The sequence below is a fragment of the Coffea eugenioides genome, chromosome 10 (assembly GCF_003713205.1).
Source record: "Coffea eugenioides isolate CCC68of chromosome 10, Ceug_1.0, whole genome shotgun sequence".
NCBI classification, from domain to species: Eukaryota; Viridiplantae; Streptophyta; class Magnoliopsida; order Gentianales; family Rubiaceae; genus Coffea; species Coffea eugenioides.
Window position 1 is genome coordinate 33,017,664 of NC_040044.1, and position 23,025 is coordinate 33,040,688.

A 23,025-nucleotide genomic window follows, 5' to 3' on the forward strand; every position below is an offset into this window, starting at 1 on the left:
CATTACCTCCCACTAGCCACTATTTCTGGCTTGCTACTTTCAGTGATTTCCTCCGATGGTATTTTCTGTCAGTTATTCCCCTCAATCTAGAATAGGATAGAGTAGGTTATAGAAATGTTATCGTTGTGACAAAAAAAAAAAAAAAAAACCATAGTTGCCTTGTTTGCATTGTGATTTTTTGCAGAAAAATTTTTACGTTTTTCGTCAACACATTTTTCAATCACCTTTTTATCTCACATACATCAAATTGCTACAATACATTTTTCTATAAAAACACCTAAAAATAGCAATCGAAAGGGAGACCAGTACTGCTACAAAATTGGACGGAGAGGCCAAGAAGAACTAGGCCTACTATAAACAAACATTTTTTGACGTCAAGCAAAACTTTCAATCTAATTTCCCCGAATCGTCAATGTAAAGGTAATTCTTATGGGTGGATCTACGTCTCATTTGAATTACTATTTTTTTTGGAGTTTTTCTAAAAAAATATATTATAACAATTTAATGTATGTAAAATAAAAAAATAATTGAAAAACGTGTTTACGAAAAACGTAAAACCTTTTTATTAGATGCATGTTACATATAAAAAATGAAATTATAAATTAGGGAGAAATTATATGTATACATCTAATACCTTTCATCCTAGGAAAGATTAATTCAAAATTTTTTCCAACCTTGGAAAATCGTGTACTATAGAGATGAAGCAATTCGGTTCCGCTCCTGAATCATATTATCAACCATTGTCAAGGTCAAGTAGTACAACTACTAGCCTGACTAAGAACTTAGACCAAAACTAGGACGAGCACTCAGATATTTTCTTGATGTGCCGATCTTAAAACGATTTGAGGTAAACAAACATTTGAATTTCTTTTGAGGCTTATAACAACTATAAATTATTATTTTTTCCTATTCCGATAACAAAATATAAATAATTTGGTTGACTAGCTATTTCATTTTTTTTTTTGTCAAATGACTAGTTATTTCATTCGCTCTTGGAATATGCCATCTTCTAGAGGTTGACAAACTTTTTCATACGTCACTTAAGGGAGACGCCAATTTAGGACGCGCCAATATATTCCAATTGGGACTGCAGCCTACGTCACTTTTGGAGACGAAGAGGAATTGGCAAATTGCTTTGTGCGCATACTACAGCAAAGGAAAAAGGTGTTGTGTATGCGCGTTGGCAATGACGCAAAGAATACCTGACCTAAAAGTCCAGTCATTAAACACGTTATAAAACTAAAAAGTTAGGTAATCAATTACGTTAAAAGACTTTCTCAAGAAGCAAAATTAGTCCGTTTCGATTGCTATCTTTAGATGGTTTGGTAAAAAATATACAGTATTACGATTATTTGACGTTCGTGAGATAAAAAATATTAAAAAAATATAGGTCATGTGCAAGAGAATGTTGGTTAGAAGAAGGGATAATTTTAAAAACCTCTCTCGATATTTTTGACTATTTCACTGATCTTCCTTCAAGTTTTGAAGATTACATTAATTTTTTTTTAGGTTTTATTATCTTGTAACATATAGGTCTAACCAATAATTAAAAACTGATATTATGAGAGAAAAAATAATATGATTTCACCATTGATGCTCATCTACTAAATTATTTAATTAATCTAATATTAACTCAAATATTAAAGAAAATATTAGAATTTGTTGTTTATCATCAAGGTTTAAATCACATATGATATCAAAAATAGTAAATCATTATATATATTTCACTTAATGCAAGATTCAAAGTACTTTTTTTAGTTGTATATCCATTATCAAATATGATCAACAACAAATAATTAAAAAATTTTGCAACCAAAATATTACAAGGATCGAACTTTAATACCATAAAAATATCAACAACTAACTTTAATATATTGACAATAATATTTATGATGTTAAAGTTTGTTCTCTGTAATATTTTAGTTACAAATTTTTTAATTATTTATTATTGATCATGTTTGATAATAGAACTATAATTGAAAAGAGTAATTTGGTACCATATGTGATTTGGTACTATATGTAATTTGGTACTATAAATGAAAATTATAAAATAATATACTATTTTTTGGTACTATATGTGATTTGATCTCTAATGATAAATAGCAAATTTTAATATTTTTCTTCAATGTGTGAGTTGGCATTAAATTAATTAAATAATATAGTAGAGGAAGGACAATGATGGAATCATATTATCTTCTCTCTCTTAATATCACTTTTTAATTATTGATTGGACCTAAATATTATACAAAATAATTAACCTCAAGGGAGGTTAGTGTAATTTTTTAAATTTAGAAAGAAGCCAGGGAGAGATTTCTGAAATTATCCCTTAGAAGAAAAATGATTAGAAGCACGTGGCATGGCAAGAGCCGGTTAATTCACGTGCTTAACTCTTTATATGTAAGCTTCCTCGTGCCTCCCGCGGAGTCGGACCTGCTCTTCTGCTGGCCTCCCACGTTGGGCCGCTACCAGATTCCAATCCATCTAATAGTCCACGCTCCGCTGAGTGCTGACGGCCTAAATTTTCAAAGACCCTTCAAGCCATCGATTTCACCGCGTTTTACTATATTCTGAGGATCCTCGCTCCACCCATCTATTTATTAGAATACCGTAATTTAGAGACGGCGCTGACTAGTTACTAGTATAATACATTCAGAACTCATAACCATTGCTTCTGTTGTTGTCGCTCCCTGAGTTTGGCACCATCCTCTGGCCTCTTCCTCTCCAAAACTATCGGAAAAAAGGTTTCGAGAAACTGCCAAAAACCTGAAATTGCAGAGTTTTTAATAGAATTAATCAAGGGGCCGGGATGGGCAGTGAAGGATGCAATCCCAGGAAGCCCAGATTTCTGTGCTTACACGGGTTCAGAACAAGTGGTGAAATTCTCAGGAAACAAGTGACTACTAAATGGCCTCAATCTGTGTTGGACAAGCTTGATCTTGTATACGTGGATGCACCTTTTCCATGCCAGGGCAAATCCGAAGTTGAAGGGATATTTGATCCTCCTTATTATGAATGGTTTCAATTCAATAAGGTCAGATATATTTTCACTCAAATTTTGGTAATTACTGTTTTTCAAGATTGGAAATTGACATGAGTGTCATACTCGTACATGATATTACTTTCCTTGCTCAGGAATTTACAGAGCATCAGAACTTCGATGAGTGTCTTGCTTACATAGAAGATTGCATGGTTAAGCATGGCCCTTTTGATGGTCTTCTTGGTTTCTCACAGGTTCGTATTCTATGTCTTTCTTACTACCATTTAGAGGAATTACATTCCTTCGTGGTATAATTTGGTTGCTATTGCAAATATGCAAAAAGGATGCATTAGCGGATTTGTTACTATCCTTTCCATCAACCGCCAATTATGGCATGCCATCGAATTAAACATTATGTATTACTTGGGTGTGAATTTTGGTTGGTGTGTCTATCTAATTGAGGCTCCTGAACAATTCAGGGAGCAATTTTATCAGCTGCATTGCCTGGACTTCAAGAGAAGGTAAGCTGTTAACGTTGGGAGAATTTTTTCTGGACTTAAAAAAAAATAATTTTCAATTGGAGATTTGACCTTGTGGAGAGATGGTGTTACTTTTTTGCAGGGTGTGGCTCTGACAAAGGTACCTAAGATAAAGTTCTTGATAATAGTCGGAGGGGCAAAATTTAAGAACCAGTCTGTGACTGAGAAAGCTTATGCATCACCAATTCAGTGCACTTCTGTTCACTTCTTAGGTAGGTGTCCCTGATGATGATGATATTGTTAATCTGCATGTATATATTCAAACTTGTGCTGGCCATTCTTTCCTTTCTGATGATCCCAATTTATGTGTATAATAAGTTCAAGCACAGAATAACCACATCTAGTGAGAGCTAGCAGTATAACATTCATGTCCTAAATTTAAATTTGCAACTGCGTTTTTAAGAGAAAATCAAGTGAAATCAGGATGATGTCACTTTAGTATTGTAGCTAGGTCTCTATATAATCCAACTTATGCTTATGGGAGGAGATGAGAACAATGAAGTTTACTTATTTTTCTTTTTTAACATTTTTTAGTAATTAGATTTTGATAATCTGTTTATTCAATACTGAGCAATATCCAAAAAGACTAGAAGTATTGCAGCTTTCAAATTCTTTATCAGATACTTTGAGCATCTTTATTCAATACTGGAGTCATAGTTGGGGTATGTCCCCTGCTCTCAATTGCCTGTGTGCTCATCATGGTTTACTTGCATTTCATATTGCTGTTGGTTACATAACATGCCACTTGCATTTGATGATCCATAATTACTGCTGTTTTAAACCTGCCCATCAATCTCATGCACGAGCAATTTGTGCTGAATTCATGTGAAACTTTTGTCATATCTTGTGATCCATTGACGATTCTGATTAATTATCAGCAAAGACATGTTACTTGCTCATTTGGTACGTAACTCACAGTAGAAAAGTTGAGCAAAAGCTATTATATGATGATGGTATCCAAGCACATGCAAAACTTTAACGACATACTCTATAGAGCAGTTTGTTTGATGTTAGAAACTAAAGCCTGTTAGAAACAAAAACATACAAGGAAATTTGTTGGACTGTCAATCAATCATCTCCAGGCAATTGAAGAACAACCTTCCTTTTGCAGGGGAGCAGGATTTCCTGAAGCCATATGGGACTGAACTAATAGAATCATGTGTTGACCCCTTGGTCATTCATCATCCAAAGGGCCACACAATACCAAGATTTGGTAATGCTCTATATATTCAATCCTCCAATTTCCTTCCTGTAAACTTTTCGTTTCGTATGGTCTCAGCCTAACAATGCAACATTGTCTTTCTATGTCAGACGACAAAACTTTGGAGGAGATGCATCGGTTCCTTGATAGGTTACACAAAGAGGTTAACACTAGTCATACTGAACAAGAAGTATCTTCACAGAAAGCTTCCTAGAGTATAGAGGAAGAATTCTGTAATCAAAGCATGTAGTGACCATATCTTCAATTATACAAGCCATTTTGTGGCTCTGTACCTGCAGACTTCTTATGGTAATTATTGATATTACGAAATTTCTCTTTAGATAGTTGTGGAACTTGTTGAAAATCTTGCAATTATGCTCTCAGATTTTGTCCTTGAAGGGATTTTCTTTTCTTTTTTTTTTGTAAATGAGAAGTCTTGAATCCAAGGCCTCTTACTTACAACTTCCACAGTAAGAAAATCAAAGGCTTCAAGCCTTTGGAATTAGCACTACGCTTAATTTTGCTTACCGGATTTATTTTCAGCGGCATTTGATTTGAAGCTTTAATCACTAATGCCCCTTCCCAACTCAGGACACACAAAAATAGTAATGGGCTCCTGACAAAAGCTAACTATTAACACCTGTTTCACTTCACGCCTTCTCTAATAAGGCGCCAAGTGTCGACTGCGTCTTTGAACTCTTCCTCCATTCTCCAAGATTGTGATCGATTCACGTCTGCCAATTGGTGGGGTCATTTACCATTGAACAAATGCTCGAGTTTTGAGTAGCTTTACCTGAATGGGGCACGGACACTGCTTGATGAATTGTCTGAGAGAGATCAGGTTGTAAACTGGAGCCATACGACTTTAAAAAGTTTTGATCACAGCACAGAGCTTGGTAATGTGGACTCGTTCCCAAAAATACAGATGAAGGTGGATTCTGCGTCTCGTTGAAGTTGTACAAGGAGTGCGCTAGGGATTACATGCGTTGACTGAGGATGTACATTGTAGGATATGTAGAGGCATCAACGTCCATGAACATTGTGCATGCAGTGCTTTTCGTTAAAAAGTGGTGAAGGGTAATATTTTTGTGGGGAAAATGATTAAATGAACATGAAGAAGAAACAACCTCTTCATGGAAAATCTCATTGTTTTGAAGCTAAATTTGGGGTGAGACATTATCCAGGGAACCTAAGAAAACAACCTCTGATTTCTGCTTGATTGAACTTAGATAAAGGGGTGCTTGAATTTGTTGCTTTTCTATATATATATATAATCTTGAAAAACTCCATATTACACCTTTCAAATTTCACTTTTGTTGATTTCCTTATATACAGGAAATGCGTCCAGCTCTTTCTCTTCCTCTTCTTATTTACACGGACTCGAAAAAAAAAATCGACAACGTTAAAGGAAGATGGATATTAGTCTCTGATAGAAGATAACAAATCAAATGTGCCTTCAAAAGGTTTAAACGGATGAAGAGAAGAATGTCTTTTTTCAGCTTTAAGTAATGCAACTTGCCCTAATACTTGTAAATAAGTCTCAGTATGCATAAATGGCTTGCTCTATCCAGTGAATTCTGATATTCTGTTTCCTTCCTATCTATCGTACTGATCGTGTAACTGATACATATCTTATGCATTTTCTTTGGTCCATTTGTAATAAAATAATCTCTGCAATTTCTTGTTTGATCAGTTACTCTAGATGAATGGTAGAAAAGCATGTTCCTGGGCATAGACACCAATTTGCACCAGGTTCTGGCTTATGGGGGAGGCGTGTGCGCTCATTGATCGAGCACTCCTTGCATAGTTAGTAGCAGCATGGATGCCCCGAAACTCATCTGCCCGATTTTCTGGGGTTGGGGATGCCGCAGAAATGTTTCTAAACTACGGGTCAAACTTACTCACCAAACTGGTTTCCAGTGGATTATGTGATTTCAGTATTCACAGATATAGACACCTACAGAACTTGTATAGCTTTCTTAAAATTCAGGGGTTTCCACTCTTGCAAATTATGAAGTTAGCAATCTTTCAATTACTTGAATAACCAAATAAGTTTAGCTCGAGTCCAGGTAATTGATGTTTTATCTGTATTTTCTGCATTTGTCTTTAGACGACATGCAAGCATTTGAATGTGACCCTGCCAAACATTCATCTGATTTTTTAATACAGGAAAATGATTTTTGCTGGTAGCCTCTCTCAAATGCAAGCCATGATGACTGCAAATTTCCGGAGGGATCTTATTTCTGGATTGTTAAGTAACTATTTTCTCATATGTATGCTAAGTCAGGTCTTGTGTAGAGAATCTCTTTCTTAGGCCTACAAGAGCAGTGCTGTGTATGACAAATATACCATGTCCATGGAGTTCTTCGGATAAGGATGATCTTCTTCTCCACTCGAGTTATATTATTTACTGTAGGTACCTCTCTTCTGCTATTGTATGTCATAAAATGTCCACTACCATGCTTAAAATCTGGAGTTTGCTACTGCATGGTATACATTTTAGGTACCTAGATATACATTGCCAATTTCGACTTTCGGCAAAAGAACATCTATGTCACACATGCATGGTTCAAAGACTCGGCCGAGACCGAGACGACTCGGCCGAGTCGTCACCGGAACGGGGTTTTTCGTTCCGATACGGAGACGAGATCATTCCGAGATAATGGATCGCTGAAAATTCGACCAAAACGTCTCCGAGATCGATAGAAACGGTCGAATCATCCCAAAGTCATCTCGAGTCAATTCGAATTTTTATTATTTTTACTAATTTTTTATTATTTTTGTTTATCAATTTTTTTACAATTTTTAGAATATTAAATATTTCAAAAATTTGCATATTGTCGAAACCGCGATCAATATGCCGAAACTGATGTGGAACGGTCCGAACCGCGACCATGACTACGACCGCGCCTTTGAACCATGCACACATGAGATGTTGCTTTGCGGGCTGTGGGATCAAACTGCTCAGAATACGTACTTCAGCAGTGCTGCAATTAGGAGTTCGTGTCATCATATGCCTGAGCTTCTTATACTGTGAAATTTGAACGACCATGTCGAATTGCGCTGTTTTCAACCACTGCATAATGCTTAGTAAGTGGATGTTTTTGTTCTCCAATTCTGTGATCCTCCGCCGTGTAAATGATAAATGGGGCCTCTCTTGTTTTGCTTCAGATAACTACAACTGAAAGTATTGCAATAATCATGACGCATTGACTTCATCTATAATCACAATATATGGTTGCATATTATCATTATCCGGCGTTTAGGCCTCCAGTACTTGTCCAAGAACTTGAGGTACATATAAATATCATCAGATATTGTATCCTTAATTAGTTAGCGATGTAAGTAATCTCTCTTTTTCCCTTGGGGACTGTGATTGTTTTGGAATCTTTTCGTCCCTCATGTACCTCTATATTCATAATGATTTCTTCCATGTTCAGCGTTTACGTTCTTCTGCTCTGCACGTAAATTCATTTTTCAATTGTTTTTTTAACATCGCGCATACCAAATCATTACAGTATATTTTTTTAATCAAAAATTTCACAAAATAACGTTCATTAGTTAAACTCTGACTTGATTAAAGGTGCAAATGCTCCCCGTTAAAGTACTTTTCAACTTGATGATTGGCCTTTTCTCGTCTTCGTTCGTTTAATGAATAAAGGGATAGCGTAAACTTTGGCCCCTAATCAAGATTCAAGAAAAGACTCTGCTTTATTTCTCATCAAACCTGGCCTCAAAATATCTGAAGACGGTTTCTTTATAGATGCTTGTTGACGTTATAGTCATGCTTACACTAAAAGAGAGTACTATCGAGTTCACAAGATTGTGAGTGTGAGGCCGATCGGTCCTTGCCAAACTGGGTCCCCACCATGAAAAACATCAGGAATTTCTTTTGAAAGCTCTTTTGACCATTTGCAGTTGAATCCTGACAGGTTGACCCTTTACTTTTCCTCAAAGGCTCTTCCCAATGGAGGGTGACCATACAACTTTCAAGTTGAAGTGTTGAATTGAGCCCCCACTCTTCTTCTCCTCCAAATCCAAATGAGGGAAAAAAAAAATTTTTTTTGTTCTTCTATCGATTTTGGTGGGGATGGGAAGAAGGGCTATGGAGTTATGGCTCAAATTCATGGTTGTGGAGATGGTTTTTGGAAAACTTAAAAGATATTTGAATGAAGTTCCGGAATTGCTATGACTAGACGTTTTCAATTTTCGATTCGACTGCACATTGAAATTACTTGAATTGAAGAAGTTTTATAAATTGTTTACATATTTTTTAATTTTCTAATTTTATTTCCAAATTGATGACTTGAAAAGTAAAAAGATACAACATGCTAAAAGATATATATATGTAAACTGGTTTGTATTGTTTTTAAACTAGTGCAGAAAGGTATTCTCATGGTTGTAAATTATTGCAAGTTATTTTTAAGAGTATTGTAAATCATCCATAATTTAAGTAAATTAGCATTTTTTGTTCGAACCAATAACACAAAAGCTATTAAAGAGTTTTTCGATCTTGTTATCAACTTTAAAATTTCTTTAAAGTGCTACATTGATCAATTTACAAAATTAAGAGGTAAATTTGATGTGTAATAATAATAATAAAGAAATCACAAGAAAATGGCAAATTTGGAATGAACTTGTATTTTCTCTCCCAAAATGAGTTTTTTAATATTAATTAATTAGGTTTGTTTGGACAACAATTTATTTGGTCAAATATATTTGCTTATATCATCATTACAATTTCCAATACACCTTTTTACCTTCCCAATTACCTTTTTATCTCACATACATCACATCACAAAAAGTGCTACAGTAAAAATATCTCAAATAATTTACAATCCAAACAGAGCCGATTCATATTTTGAAATCAAATGTTGCAAAAAAATTAAAATTGGGGAGCCAAATGAGATTTTTTTTAAAGTTCGAAAGTGCCGAGCGAAATTATCAAAAACCTCAGGGGAAAAGGAAAAATGATTAGAAGATTCTCCGGTGTTTTTTCACTCACTCTCTTTCTCTCTCAAATCAATGAAGCTTCATTATCTCCCATGACCCCAAACCATTGTTCATCAATGGTTTGGAAGCCGTGCCTCCTTTTTAGCAAGTGGATGAAGCTGTTTAATCGAAAAGTTTTGCGGCCAAATGGATTTAGTTCTCGGAGACCACAAATTTTCATTTTCTTTAGACACATCACTGGATGAAGAATGTTAGTAACGACCATTTGGTAGGGCATGAGAGCTACTTGTGCCCCCAAGTGCTCAATCCGGTGGTGACAATGGCTTATTGACAGACAAGTTGAAGGCCAAGGAAGTTTTGCCAAAAATCAACAAAATGAACCTACATCATAATTTCTGATTGATTTGATTATGAAAGTCCCTCTCTTTTATGCATAGGTTCCACGGGTCTAGAGAAAAGAAAAATGCTTGACCATCACAGAACAACGAGAGAACTAATCCTTTTACTAGAAAAGCTACTATCATTTTATCGACGGTCATTTTTGCGAGAAATGGTGCTATCATCTTATCATTTCAACTTGCGTACTTGTCCTTACTAATGGTAATCCTTTTATGCAGAGTAAGGAGAAGGAATTGAGGATAAGCTAAAGATAGAATTGTAGTTTTAGTCCTTAATGTTTGGCTTGTATACTATATTAATCCCTAATGTTTCGTCCAAAATAAGTCTTGTTCCTAACCTTGTTTGGATTGCCGGTTTCCGTCGAAAAATTACGTCATTTTCCATGATCACATTTCCCTATTACCTTTTTCCCTCACATACATCAAATCGCTGCAGTAATTTTTCCATGAAAAATCACGGAAAATGCAATCCAAACACAAAAAATTTCTAATTTTGGGCCTCCCATTTAGGATAACTAATGAAAGTTCAAGAATGACTAACGTGGAACATCAAATTTCCATTAGTTAACAACTTTAAATTTGTATTTTTAGTCCCCCAATTTTCTTATTTTAGATCCCCTAAATTTTAAAAGATGATATTAAGGGTTTAGGATGAAATGAGATGCAAATTAGAACGAAATTATACTAAATAGATTATAAGAATTCTAATTAAATTTATTTTTCTTCTATTTTATTTTTTATTTAATTTATTCATGACACTAACGTCTCATATACTTGTTCTCGTTTGCATAGTCAATCTCAAATTTTGGTATAAAATATGTATGTTATTGTTTTACACTATTAATAATTAATTGATGATGAGTTTTATCATTTTCTTTATTTTTAATGATAATAAAATAGGTAATTGGATTCTTGTTAAAATATAAGAAATATAAAATATTTGTAAACTGAGCTTTTTTTAAAAAAAAATTTTAATGGATGCTTAGTGGGTACTTGTTAAGACATCTAAATTATACAGAGCCTATTATGTAAATGCACACGCTAACGATTATTACACTACCTTACATTTATCAACTTTCTCTATTTAACTTTATTTTTCCAAAATACAAATACTTGAACTAGACATTGAGATGTACCTATTCTAGTTTTTGTAATCTCAATGGGTAACTGTGAGAATTTAAAACCTAAGTGCTCAACATATACAGAAATTTATGTAGTAGCAATTATATTAAACTTGAGACTAACTACACAAAAGAGATAAAAGTACACGAGATATTAGTGGTATGAATACATGAAATAAAAACAAAAAAGAGAAAAATGAATTTAATTAGAATTCTTATTACCCATTTAATGCAATTTTATTTATTTTAATTTGCATCTCAGTTTTACATTAAAACCCTTAATATCACACTAATTAAAGTTTAGGTGAACATAATGATTCAAAATCAATATATTAGGGTTCAAAAGTGTAAAATTTTCATTAATTGTGCCTACCAATTTTATTCACATGCCAAACATTGGGAACCAAAACTGTAATTCTCCCTAAGCTAAAATTACGGTCAAGAATTACAAAGCTCGATAAGAAAAACTTCACTTGCATTGAGATGATTTTTTTGGTAGGTATATGATAGTTACATTTGTTACGACTTTTTTTGAGCTTAGTCGCGTTATAAATCAAGATGAAATGAGTATGAAATTGGAATGGGGCTCTTGCAAATAGCAGATGACAGGATCATATTATTGTTCGTACAATGGTGGCGGCTTTTTTAAACATCAACTCATCTTTTCTTTGTGGATTCACTTTCTTTCTATGATAGTACAATGGTACCAGATATTCTTTCTCATAATAAAGCGTGTAGTGGTAGTAAATACTCTACTTTGGATGTATGGAAGAGGGCCCCCACCCGCGTCTCTACTTAGCCATATGACTGGCAAAGAGGGCATAAAGTTGGAGCTTTACAAAGTGAAGTGAATAGTGACCCCTCCATTGTGGGCTAATCAAAATGACCTTGACCCATACACTATGCCTAGGGTAGATTGTTGGCTAGATAAAATAAGGGTCAATCCAAAGTTAATAGTTCCCCCACCCAAAATAAAAAAGGACAGTTGGTTGGGATTCATAATTTTTTATCAATTTTTTTGTTTATTTTAAAGAGTAAAATTAATTAGAGAAAGCATATAAATCTAAAGGACGAAAATACTAATTATTAGTGTGGATATATTCATGATAGGTCAGGTGAAATTTAGATATATTCATTAAAGAAAAACCCTTTCTCTAAAATACCTTCAAAAAAATAAAGATTTGCTTTCGCTATTTCTTTTCGTCGCTATTTCAAACCTATATCTATCATGTAGTAAATCATAAATGAAATGTACAGGAGCGTCATTCATGGTCACCTTTTTTCAGTATGAATTTGAAAAATATGAAAAAAAAGAGAAAAGAAATAGAAAAAGTGTCACGGATATTTGTGCCCCGGGAAGGGAGGAAGGGAAATTAAATGAGATCGTAAAAATCTGACTGCCTGAAACCTTGCTTGCCTAGGATTTCAAACAGAAGATTCTCACGCAGTACATCCTACACAGGAAGTCAAATATTAGGTTTATGATTTTGTTTGCATACCAATACCAATACAGAGTATCCACGATTCCCAAAGCTGTTTGTTAAGTATTCACGCATTAGTTTTCCTTCCTCACGGAAACCTCCTCCAATTCTCGCACGGCCCTCACATGCACGTTCTGGTTTGGTGCCCAAAACCATCACACCTCTTTGATTGCTAAATGTTGATAAGGGCAAACTTTATAATGCATCAATTAGTACCAAAGTCAAGATAAGGGCGCCTTTATCATGTAGGAGTATCAATTAGCACCAAAGTCAAGATACAAGTATTTAGACGAATAAAATTAGTAATTTGCATCACAAACATATTTTTTAACACATGTTTTTATTTTTTTAATTACATTTTTATCTCATATATACATCGTATCGTAAAAAGTATTATAGTAATTATTTCAAATAATCTCCTGTCCAAACACATTTAATCATATTAGTAGTGTTTTCTAATAATAACCGGTCACGTTACGAATGATGGTCAATTTTTTTATATTGTCAAATTCAACATCGGTCTGTCTAACGGGTGCCATAAAGATATATTTCAGGTGTTATATTTTTTAAAAATATAAAATTAATTAGAAAAAATAAATAAATACAAAGGCGAGTAAGCAAGATTAAATAAAAATATATATATATATATAAGAGAGGATAATAATTATTAGTATGTATATATATGTGTGTGATAAATTAGGTAAATATCAAGCGTGTTAAAAAAACCCATTCAACATTGTAGTAGTTCTTATACAGGAAAAGTAAGATAGCCCACATAAAATAAAATAAAATCTCCGGGCCTCATTTGTCAGCTGTATTAATGGACTTTATTTACTTGCTGGATTCTTTTACCCTTCCTTCCTTCCAATGATGGAGCCAAGGGGGGCAGAGGGGGGCCATGGCCCCCCCTAAGTTTTGAAAAATTTAATTCATAATATGTAAATATATGTATAAGTCAAAGTTGGCCCCTCCTAATTTTTTACAATTTTAGTTTATATTATGAGAGTTTATATATATATATATATGTATATATATTTGTATGTGTGTGTGAATTAGCCACCTTTTGATTTAATTTTTTCTTCAAAAAAAAGTTATTTATTTTTTATTGTACTAATTATTTAACATTCAAAAAATTATATAATTTGATGATCCATAGTAAATTGACCCAATTTGATGTATTATAATAAAAGACTTAATTCATAATTATCAATGGGCTACAATAAAAATAATTACTTTATTGGTCCATATACAAATATACACCTTAGCCTAATTGATAAAAAAAATTTAAAATTAGTGATCTATCCTCTTGTTGATTCATATACAAATATACAAATAATTACTTGAAGGCTTGGTGAAGACAAGAAATTGAGTGATATATCCTGTTATTGGCAGATTGATGATATTTGTTCTCACTCTTTCTGTATCAATTGCAACTATAGAATGTACATTTTCAATTGTGAATATAATCAAAACAAAACTCTAAAACAAGATAAAAGATAATTTCTTGAATGATTGTCTAACAATGTATATAAAAAAAGGATGATCAAAATTTAACACTGATTCAATTATAGATGAATTTAGTTCTATGAAAGAATGTAAAACTCAATTTACTTTTAAAAAAAGAGGTTGAAATTTCAAGGTATGCTAACATAACTTTTATCTTTTATTAATTGAAAATAGTTATATTATATTGTATAGTTATATTTTTATTTTTGCACAAATGACATTATTGAAGCATCTTCTCATAATGTACAATTTGGGTAGTTTGTTATGTTATAAGACATTTAATCAAAGGTTATTTTTTGTCCTAATTTTTGTTATGACTATGCTGCATATTTATGTAATAGACATACCTTTATAATTAAAATTAAAATTTGATAGTTTAAGATATCATATATTTAAATAGATGAAAATTATTTTGAACATAACATATTAAGATAATTTTGTTCAGAAAAATTTTGGCCCCCCTCCCAAGGAAAAAATCCTGGCTCCGTTTTATAGTCTATAGAATGGACATTTTCAATTATGAAAATAATCAAAATAAAGCTCCAAAACAAGATAAAATATCATTTCTTGAATGATTGCCTAACAATGTACATAAAAAAAGGAAGTTGTTCGAAAATTTAGCATTGATTCAATTAGAAATGAATTTAGTTCTATGAAAGAACGTAAAACTCAATTTATTTTTAATCAAAGAGGATGAAATTTCAAGGTATATTAACATAACTTTTATCTTTTTTTAATTGAAAATAATTATATTTATATTACATAGTCATATTTTTGTTTTTGCACAGGTAACATATTGGAACATCTTCTCATAATGTGCAACTTAAGTGGTTTGTGATGTTATAAGATATTTAATCAAATGTTATTTCTTATCTTAATTTTAGTTATGACTATGCTACATATTTATGAAATAGACATACCTTTATAATTAAAATCAAAATTTGATATTTTAAGATGTCATATATTTAAATAAATAAAAATTAGTTTGAACATAACATATTAAGATAATTTTGTTCGAAAAAATTTTGGCCCCCCCAAGGAAAAAATCCTGGCTCCGTCACCTTCCTCGTGTTAAGTCTCTTCCATCTGATTCTCTTTTGATTCTCTAACCAATTTTCCTCGGAAACAATGCAGACCCTGCCAAAAAAATGTCGGTCACGCAGCGTTAGCAGCAGCCTCCATGACCAAATTAAAGAGACTCTAATAAATAAATAGAATGAATGAATGATCAAGCACGGGCATACCCCATCAATCTTGAATTTTTTAATCCGGGATCCGATCGCCAGCATGGGATCAAAAACCAGCAAGTACCAAGTCTCTGTTCATATGAATAATTTAGTGGACAAGCAAACTTCAACTTGATCCCTCCTCAATATTTAATTCCCCTTGATGATAGTAGCTTGTCCCCTTTGCCCTTTTGAATGGAGATTGATATTTTCATCAAGGAGTGGTGATATTGATTTACTAGCATCTTCTTTCTTAAATTCTCGCACCATGAAATTTTGCCTCCAAACTCAAATTTTAGATGAAGGGACCTAGTGCTATCATCTCGCACTCCTTCCTTTTTGTTTCGTTGTTTATGTGGCATTTTATATCCTAGAGTTGAGCCGGTGAGAAATTGGTTTTGGTTTTGCAGATAACGAAGAATTTCTTCGGCTCGATTGATAAGACGTTTTATCAATAATTGAGAGGTCGATTACTGATTCGAATCGCCCCGCGTGAATGGTCCAGTGGCAGCGCCTCTCACCAGTAACCCTTGAGGTCACAAGTTCGAGTCTCCGCTACGCTGGATTCCTCCGCGCACTTAACGTGTTCGGGCCGGGTTGGGGCGCCGGATCGCAGGGGATTAGTCGGACCCTTAAGGATTGACCCGGACACCCCTGTGTCGACAAAAAAAAAAAAAAAAGATTACTGATTCGAATCATCAAGAGAGCATGTCAAGAATTATGCATAAATAAATGAAACAAGAGCTAATAAATAAAGATGGGAAGTTATAGTATAGAGTAGTACTATAACATACGTAAGCAAATAAACATGGAGTGGAAAATTAAAGCAGCACCGGGGAGGAGAGAGAGAGAGAGGGCATTACATAGTACTTTTTAGTGGTTGACCTGGGTGCTTAGTTCAGCCATGAATGTGCTTAACAGACAAAAGTTGTGGAAAAACCCGAACCCCCCCTTTGGATTCACCGACCTTTTGATTTTTTTCTCCCCACCACCCTGCCATTCCACGCCATCCGTCCATCCATCATCCACCACTTCTTCGCTGGCTCCAAATTCTACTCCCTCCTTTGTTCTTCTTCTTGTTTGTTGGTTAGCTTCTTTGTGCGCTGTACTGCTTACAATAATTAATTAAATAAACGAGTAAATCTTTTATGCACCGATAGATAAACAGACAGTGTACGTACCAGCGATCTTAAAAAACACGTCACGTCACTCACATATAGATAAAATTCGATGTTCAAATTCAAATTCATATATGATGTGACGTTCATCCAACTCGTGTCGATGTGTACACCGATCGACCGACAGTGTAGAAAAGATAAATTCTTCTTGAACTATGCATCATGTATAGGTTATTAAATTGCTGATTCAGTACTAATAAAGTAGTAGTATACCACTACTACATGATTAGAAATGCTTACAAGAAACAAGGCGTAAGGCAATATAGTTTACAAATCTCGTTAATGTTTAGTGTATTCCCACCAAATTCAACCCATCAGTTTGGTGGGTCCACGACATCAGTTGTGTATTCTTCGCCATATAAGATATAGCCAGCCCCCCTAAGGGAAGGTGCTTGACTTTCTTTGTTTTTTTTTTTTTTTTTTTAATTTTCTCTTTTATTGACAGTCCAGGAGCATCAACTATTGAGAGACGATCAGAAACTGTAATGGTGTAGAAACTAAAAGGGCTCTTACTGAATTGGTTAATTCTGGACTTGGTTGAGAGGTAGATGTGAATTGCGTGAGTGATGTTTATTTCTTTATGCCTTCCTTTGCATTTGTGCCAAAACCAATCTGGGGTCAATGTCTCTAGTCGGTACAGAAGCAAGGCAACATCTTTTTGCAAAATTCTTCTATCAAATTGCTGTACTAAATTGTCCACACTCGGTAGTAGGTTAGACAGGCATATCAATGTGGTCTTTTTACGTAGACCATGGCAAATACACTGAAAGATGCTTGAGCCTGTGTCCTTGATGTGAGGTCATTTTCGCTCTGTTTTTTCTTTCAATGCAGCACTTTTATCTCTGGAGCAGCACAAGAGGCCTTTGTTGCGGAGGGAGAAAGGACTAGCAATCTCCATCTTTCAGATTAAAACAAAAAAGAGCCCTCAATTTTCTGCCCGCTGGTGGTCTGGCAAATAGTGCCCACGTTCTAAATGCTATGTACTTTGTGTTGAAGATCCACACTTGGAGAATTTTTTTTTTTTTTTTTTTGCATTTTGGAACGCTATTGGAGGGAGGATTATTGCAAATAATTAACTCCTTTGGATATCTGAGACTTTCAGAGGTATTGTATTGGAAGGACAGCAAGTCTGGCGGTTCTCCATAGCCAAATGGGGTGATAAGTTTTGGTCCACTTTACCTAGAAATGGTTAGAGACCGATACAGAAAAGGCAAAGCTTGCTTCCCATCACTCATCAAGTTTGCTCACTCAGATCCCACTTTGAGGATATAACCTCTGCTTTTACATCCCCTGCCAGAGTAAATACTAGCGGAGGAGAGGGGGTGGCAGACTTCTGTGCCCATTATCACCCCACAAAGGCACAAACACAATCAGGGATACCTCATCCCTTAAAAAAGGGTTCAAGGAAGTTAGCTACTTTACAGGGCTGTGACAAATCAGCAAAGAGATGGGCCCCAATAACACCACCAATAAGAAGGATCCTACCTCAACACAAATCAAGAATGCAATGCAGATAATAGAGCAAGCTGAAAACTCTTATCCATAAAAATCATATAGTTCAAAGAATAATGATGAAATTCTGCAGCAACTGATTGTACACCATCCCGCTACTGTTACAACACCAAGGCACCAGCTCCGTTATGTTACTACTTATGTATGCATGTGGAGAGAGAGAGAGAGAGAGAAAGGGGAGACAGAATCAGGACCATCCAAGGGGGTAGAAAATAGGGAGAGTCTCATCTCCTTTCTCGTGCATGGAACCCACACGGTGGTCCTGCAATTTGTACTTGTACAAATGCTTTCTATACATAATTACTGGGGCTCACTATGAAGCTGATCATTCCACATTCAGAAAAGGCAAGACACACTCACACTTGCATCTGGTCCATGCATATTTGGCATTTATTACTCATCTCATATTTCTAACAATAACAATTATAAATTCAACAGTCAGGTGCTGAGAACAACACATCTGAGAAAAACAAACATTTCTAAAGATTTAGATGGAGAGATTGATTGATGTATATTCCTGGGCACTAGTTATCAGCAGCTACAGCGAGGAATCTTAAAACTAAGATTTCTAAAAATTACGCCTGCTGAACTCTATCAATAATCCGCTTAATTCACTATACCCAATGCATTGAGGAGGACTTTCAGTTTCTCAATCTCCAGGTCCTGAAGACCCTTTTTTCTAAATGTTGTCGGAGAAACAATCAGATCCAGTGGTACATGGCACCAGTGTCTACCAATCTTTGGTGCTGCTCAACAACCCCTCCTTTCACTACCTCCAAAGGCTTCTTTGTCAAATGAATTTGAAGCATTAAGAAACATTAAAATTAAATGCGTACCGATACAACATTGGATGGTCCATTGCCTTGCTCGAGTAAAGAGCTTCTAAAATTTCTACAATTCTGTCGACTGCCTTGGAAAACTGTATTGAATGTCATTTCAATTGCTCAATCGTGCGCGCAAGTCGTATTCTGTCTTGCTCACCAAGGCCAGGACCTTCATGTGGGTCATAAAAGCTACCCACAGTACATCAAATATCGCGGAACCAAGAGTCCATGATTGCTCAACGTCAACTTCATTATCAGCACAAACATTTCCCAGATGCATGTTCACAGGATGTTTACGAATCTTGGTGCATCAGCTCTTGGCCCATCAAGAGACCTATACATGTATAATGTCCCAACAAGATCACCAATATCCCTTCCTTCTACGTCGTCATAATCACCAATATCCCTTCCTTCTCCGTCGTCATCTGAGCTAATAACTTCCACTACTAAGCGAGGTAATTGGCGAGCAATTCGACTGCAACCTGCACGAGTTACTCTACAAGACGACATCCACAGGAACCTCATGTTGTAATAGTGATGTAGACCAGCAAGCAAGCCCAAATCTCCAAAGGGGCTATCTCTTATCTCAAGTTTCTGCAAATTTGGGCAGCCCTCAAGAAGATACTTCAGTGACATGTCCCCATCACCAGCAAAAGCCACAGACAAGGTCCTCACTAGTTTTCCATATTGTCCAATATAACTGAAAGCCTTGTCAGTGAGCAAACCAGATACGGCAAGCCGAGTGAGCTTCTTGCAATTCTTGACAATGGCACCAAAACCTTCATCCATTGGTTCTCCAGTCAAATGGTCAGGCCTGTGTCTTCCCATGATACAAAGACGGAATACCACAAGATCAGGACAGTTCTTTGACATTGCTACAACAGCTGCATTTGTCATTCGCTGGCAGAAATATAGAATAGATTGCAGTTTCCTACAGCCTTCAGATATTGCGAGAAGACCCACTTCAGAAACAGGTCCCTCGACATCCTCTCGAGGATCAATTGGGAAAACACGAAGCTCATGGAGATCCTTACATGTTGCAGCCACTGCCTGCAGTCCTTCATCGCATACCGAGTCAAGCACCTGCATAAATCAAGGGTAAGGAAAACCAAAAGATTGACAGAATCAACATTCAAACGGAAATTCCATTTACTTACCCACAAAGTCTGGAGCTTATGGCAATGATAGATAAAGGATTTCAGTTGTTCAGTACTGATTGTGGCGTAGCTAAGATTCAGAGAGGTAAGGTTAGCACACACTGGAACTATTGCAGGCAGATAATGAGCATTGATTTCTCTGAATCCAGAAAGGCAAACTAGAGATTTGCATGCAGCAAAAGCAGAAACGTAGTCTGGCTCCTGTTCACCCTGAGCAACAATCTCTGCGGGGCCAAATGAACCAGTTCCCAAGTGGGTGAGCTGTGGAGCTCGAACTATCAAACGATAGAGCTGCACGATTGTTACATGTCGATTCAATCTAAGCTTCTTCAAAGACGGTGACTTAACCACAAGTCTCTCCAATGCCTCAAAATTAATAGGGGAGTCCACACAGTCAAATATCAAAGACTCGAGACATGTTCCATTCTGTGGAAAACATGAAATCCAGTCCACTTCATCTTCTACCAACTCTGACTCAATCAAATCGAGCACTCTAATCTTCCTGAGATCACGTAAAAACAACTCACATTACACAAAAGAAGATCACATAATCTCCATATTGGAGCCTCACACCATTTACACTCTTCCAGGTACACTTAAATTCCGAATTGCAATCTTAATCCACAACATCTTAAGACGCCAATCCAAATGCAACCACACAAAACATCCCAATATTCCAGACTTCAATCATCCAATAAAAAATTCCTAGTAGTATGTAAAGTGCATACTATAGGCCAGAGTTTCATTCAGCAAAATATTGTTCCACAACTAATGTATTAAAAAAATAAAAATTTTGAATACAATAGATCTTAACATGGTCCGGAATCAAACAAAATCCTACCTTTAGCTCAACAAAACAGAAATAATCTTTAGCTCAAAAAGATCAATCCAACCAAAAAAGAAACATTCTTTAGCCGCAAAAAAGATACAAAAATAAAATCATCTCCCAAAATCCAAAGTTCACCTCCCCAAAAAAAAAAAAAAAAAACCCAAAACCCGCTAACGAGAACTAATATTCAGCTCAGAAAAATCAGAACCCCGCATCGCAAAATCCAATCTTTACGTCGACAAACCCACAACGCCGTCAAAGCTACCACAAAGGCATATAGATCTAAGTGCCCATTTCAATTAAAACATAATCACACACTAGTGCTAAGCTAAGAAATGGCCTACTAACCTGCACTCGCTGGCCACAATAGCAAGTCCATTAGTCCCAAATCCATCACAACAAACCAAAACCAGCTCCTTGAAATTCGGGAACGAGTGAGCCAGCACCGCCAGATCCTCATCAGCAACGGACATCCGCTTCAGATAAACTTTCTCCAGTCCCCGATAAGCCTGGCCCATAGAATTAACCCAAGGGGTGAAATTAGCCCCCCAATCCGCCGGCAAGAGGCTGAAATCAGCAAACCTGGGCTTCCCTTTAATGGCCACCGAGTTGACCCGCTTGAACCGGTTAATGACCCGACCAGGCGACACAGCATAGCAGTTGCCAATGAAGAGGTCGGATCTGGTCAGAGCCTCCGCACGGTACCATGACCTGCAGACCAGGGAGGCGGCGTTGCGGTCCCGCCTGGAGGTCAAGAAACAGAGCACGTTTTCCAGCACATTCTCGAGGACTTGATCTGGGTTCGGGGATATATAGGAGCAGGGCAAATCGCCGCCGTGAACGGTTGAGGAACTACGTGGGGGCTTTACTCCGCCGACCCCAGTGGCGGGATCTGAGGATGGGGGGCGCTCCTCGTCCTCTGACATTTCGGAAGAGCGATCCTCACTGCTCATAAGAGGAGGAGGAGGAGAAGTAAATAGTAGCACTAGTTGTAAGTACTAAAAACTCTTATCTGGTCTGCGGTTTAGTTAGATTTATTGTGAATCAACGAACCCCTCCTCCCCCCACCCCCCCTCTCCCCCCTCACTCCCAACCACCCCTTCAAGTGAAAGTAGTGTTTGATATGTTTATGCTATATAATAATTTATTTTAAGTGTTACCATCAGTTTGTATCAAGTAAAAAGAATAACAAGTGCTAGTGATATTTAGAGATAATAATAGTTTATATGCATTTTATGAATTATGGGCTTCATCAGAATTCAGATCATAAAGGTGGGAGAGTTTTTGGTTGATTGTGATGTTAATATATTTTGTGTTTCTTATTTTTTCTTCACAACTGGAGAAATGGGATAAATTCTCATTTTCTTAGAGGGAGAAGGGGGGGGGGGGGGGGGCTGGGGTGGGAACAACCTCAGTTCAGCTGTCCATGTCTAGTGGGCATTTGTTTTTTGCTCTTTCTTTATCTGTGTGAGAGGGAGGCTATCAATCTATCCATCTATGTAGTGTTGGTTGGCATTGGGATTCTCCATTCTTTTTTTTTTTTTTTTTTTGGAGGAGGTGGGTTTTCTTGATAGAAGTCTATCTGCTATATCCAAATGGCTCTCCACACACATCTGCTTCCATTATTTGGGGGCTTTCCTTTTTGCTCATCATGCTCTTGTCTTTCTTCCTGTTTTTCACTTTCTTTTGGGGTTAACTATTTTCTTTGTTTGGTGTGTGGTACAGTTCTTTCTGTTGATTGGTTTTGGGAGTACAACACATCAGACATACATATACTAGTATAAATTAAGGGTTCCCCTTGTATTTTCGCATCTCTTCAATTCCCCCCCCCCCCCCCACACAAACACAAAAATATTTTCCTATTGTTGCATTTAAATCTAATGGTAACAAGAGACACCATATGTCCTATTTGAAGAGACCTACTTCCACTTGAATCACAGCAAAAATAGGGTTAATTCCACTTTGTCCCCCCAAACTTTGGACGATTACCCACTTAAGTCCCTAAACTTCAAAATGGGACACTTAAGTCCCTAAACTTATAAATACCTCCCACTTAAGGAAAATTGTTAACAAATCCTGAATGTCGTTGGTGGTCGAAGTGTCCCATTTTATGAGGGTTTAGG

General features: G+C 35.9%; 2 protein-coding genes across 3 annotated transcripts; one reads left to right on the forward strand and one right to left on the reverse strand.

Moving 5' to 3' along the window:
• Window positions 1-2,475: 2,475 nt before the first annotated feature.
• LOC113750887 (esterase OVCA2) lies at window positions 2,476-5,129 on the forward strand. Of its 2 annotated transcripts, none has more exons than XM_027294827.1 (6): window positions 2,476-3,031; window positions 3,133-3,231; window positions 3,457-3,498; window positions 3,599-3,728; window positions 4,628-4,729; window positions 4,828-5,129. In XM_027294827.1, exons 1-6 carry the CDS (start codon window positions 2,807-2,809, stop codon window positions 4,929-4,931), a joined length of 702 nt encoding a protein of 233 aa, XP_027150628.1. In that variant the 5' UTR covers window positions 2,476-2,806; the 3' UTR covers window positions 4,932-5,129. The 2 variants fall into 2 exon arrangements, with proteins under 2 accessions (XP_027150628.1, XP_027150630.1); XM_027294829.1 differs by having other exon boundaries at window positions 2,949-3,058; window positions 3,096-3,231.
• Window positions 5,130-18,459: 13,330 nt separating this feature from the next.
• Window positions 18,460-21,936, reverse strand: LOC113748737 (transport inhibitor response 1-like protein). Its single transcript, XM_027292283.1, has 3 exons — window positions 21,251-21,936; window positions 20,074-20,575; window positions 18,460-19,999 (listed from the first exon to the last, which is right to left on the reverse strand). The coding sequence occupies exons 1-3, from the start codon at window positions 21,853-21,855 to the stop codon at window positions 19,199-19,201; spliced, it is 1,908 nt and encodes a 635-aa protein (XP_027148084.1). The 5' UTR covers window positions 21,856-21,936; the 3' UTR covers window positions 18,460-19,198.
• Window positions 21,937-23,025: the final 1,089 nt, after the last annotated feature.

What these genes read in the sequence shown, in the direction of transcription:
- LOC113750887 (XM_027294827.1), top strand. Translation starts at nt 2,807, where the DNA reads ATGGGCAGTGAAGGATGCAATCCCAGGAAGCCCAGATTTCTGTGCTTA. An exon ending in AATGGTTTCAATTCAATAAG is followed by an intron (nt 3,032 to 3,132) that starts GTCAGATATATT and finishes TTCCTTGCTCAG; the next exon opens with GAATTTACAGAGCATCAGAA. An exon ending in TGCCTGGACTTCAAGAGAAG is followed by an intron (nt 3,499 to 3,598) that starts GTAAGCTGTTAA and finishes ACTTTTTTGCAG; the next exon opens with GGTGTGGCTCTGACAAAGGT.
- LOC113748737 (XM_027292283.1), bottom strand. Translation starts at nt 21,855, where the DNA reads ATGAGCAGTGAGGATCGCTCTTCCGAAATGTCAGAGGACGAGGAGCGC. An exon ending in ATTGTGGCCAGCGAGTGCAG is followed by an intron (nt 20,576 to 21,250) that starts GTTAGTAGGCCA and finishes ACGTGATCTCAG; the next exon opens with GAAGATTAGAGTGCTCGATT. An exon ending in ATAAGCTCCAGACTTTGTGG is followed by an intron (nt 20,000 to 20,073) that starts GTAAGTAAATGG and finishes TGATTTATGCAG; the next exon opens with GTGCTTGACTCGGTATGCGA.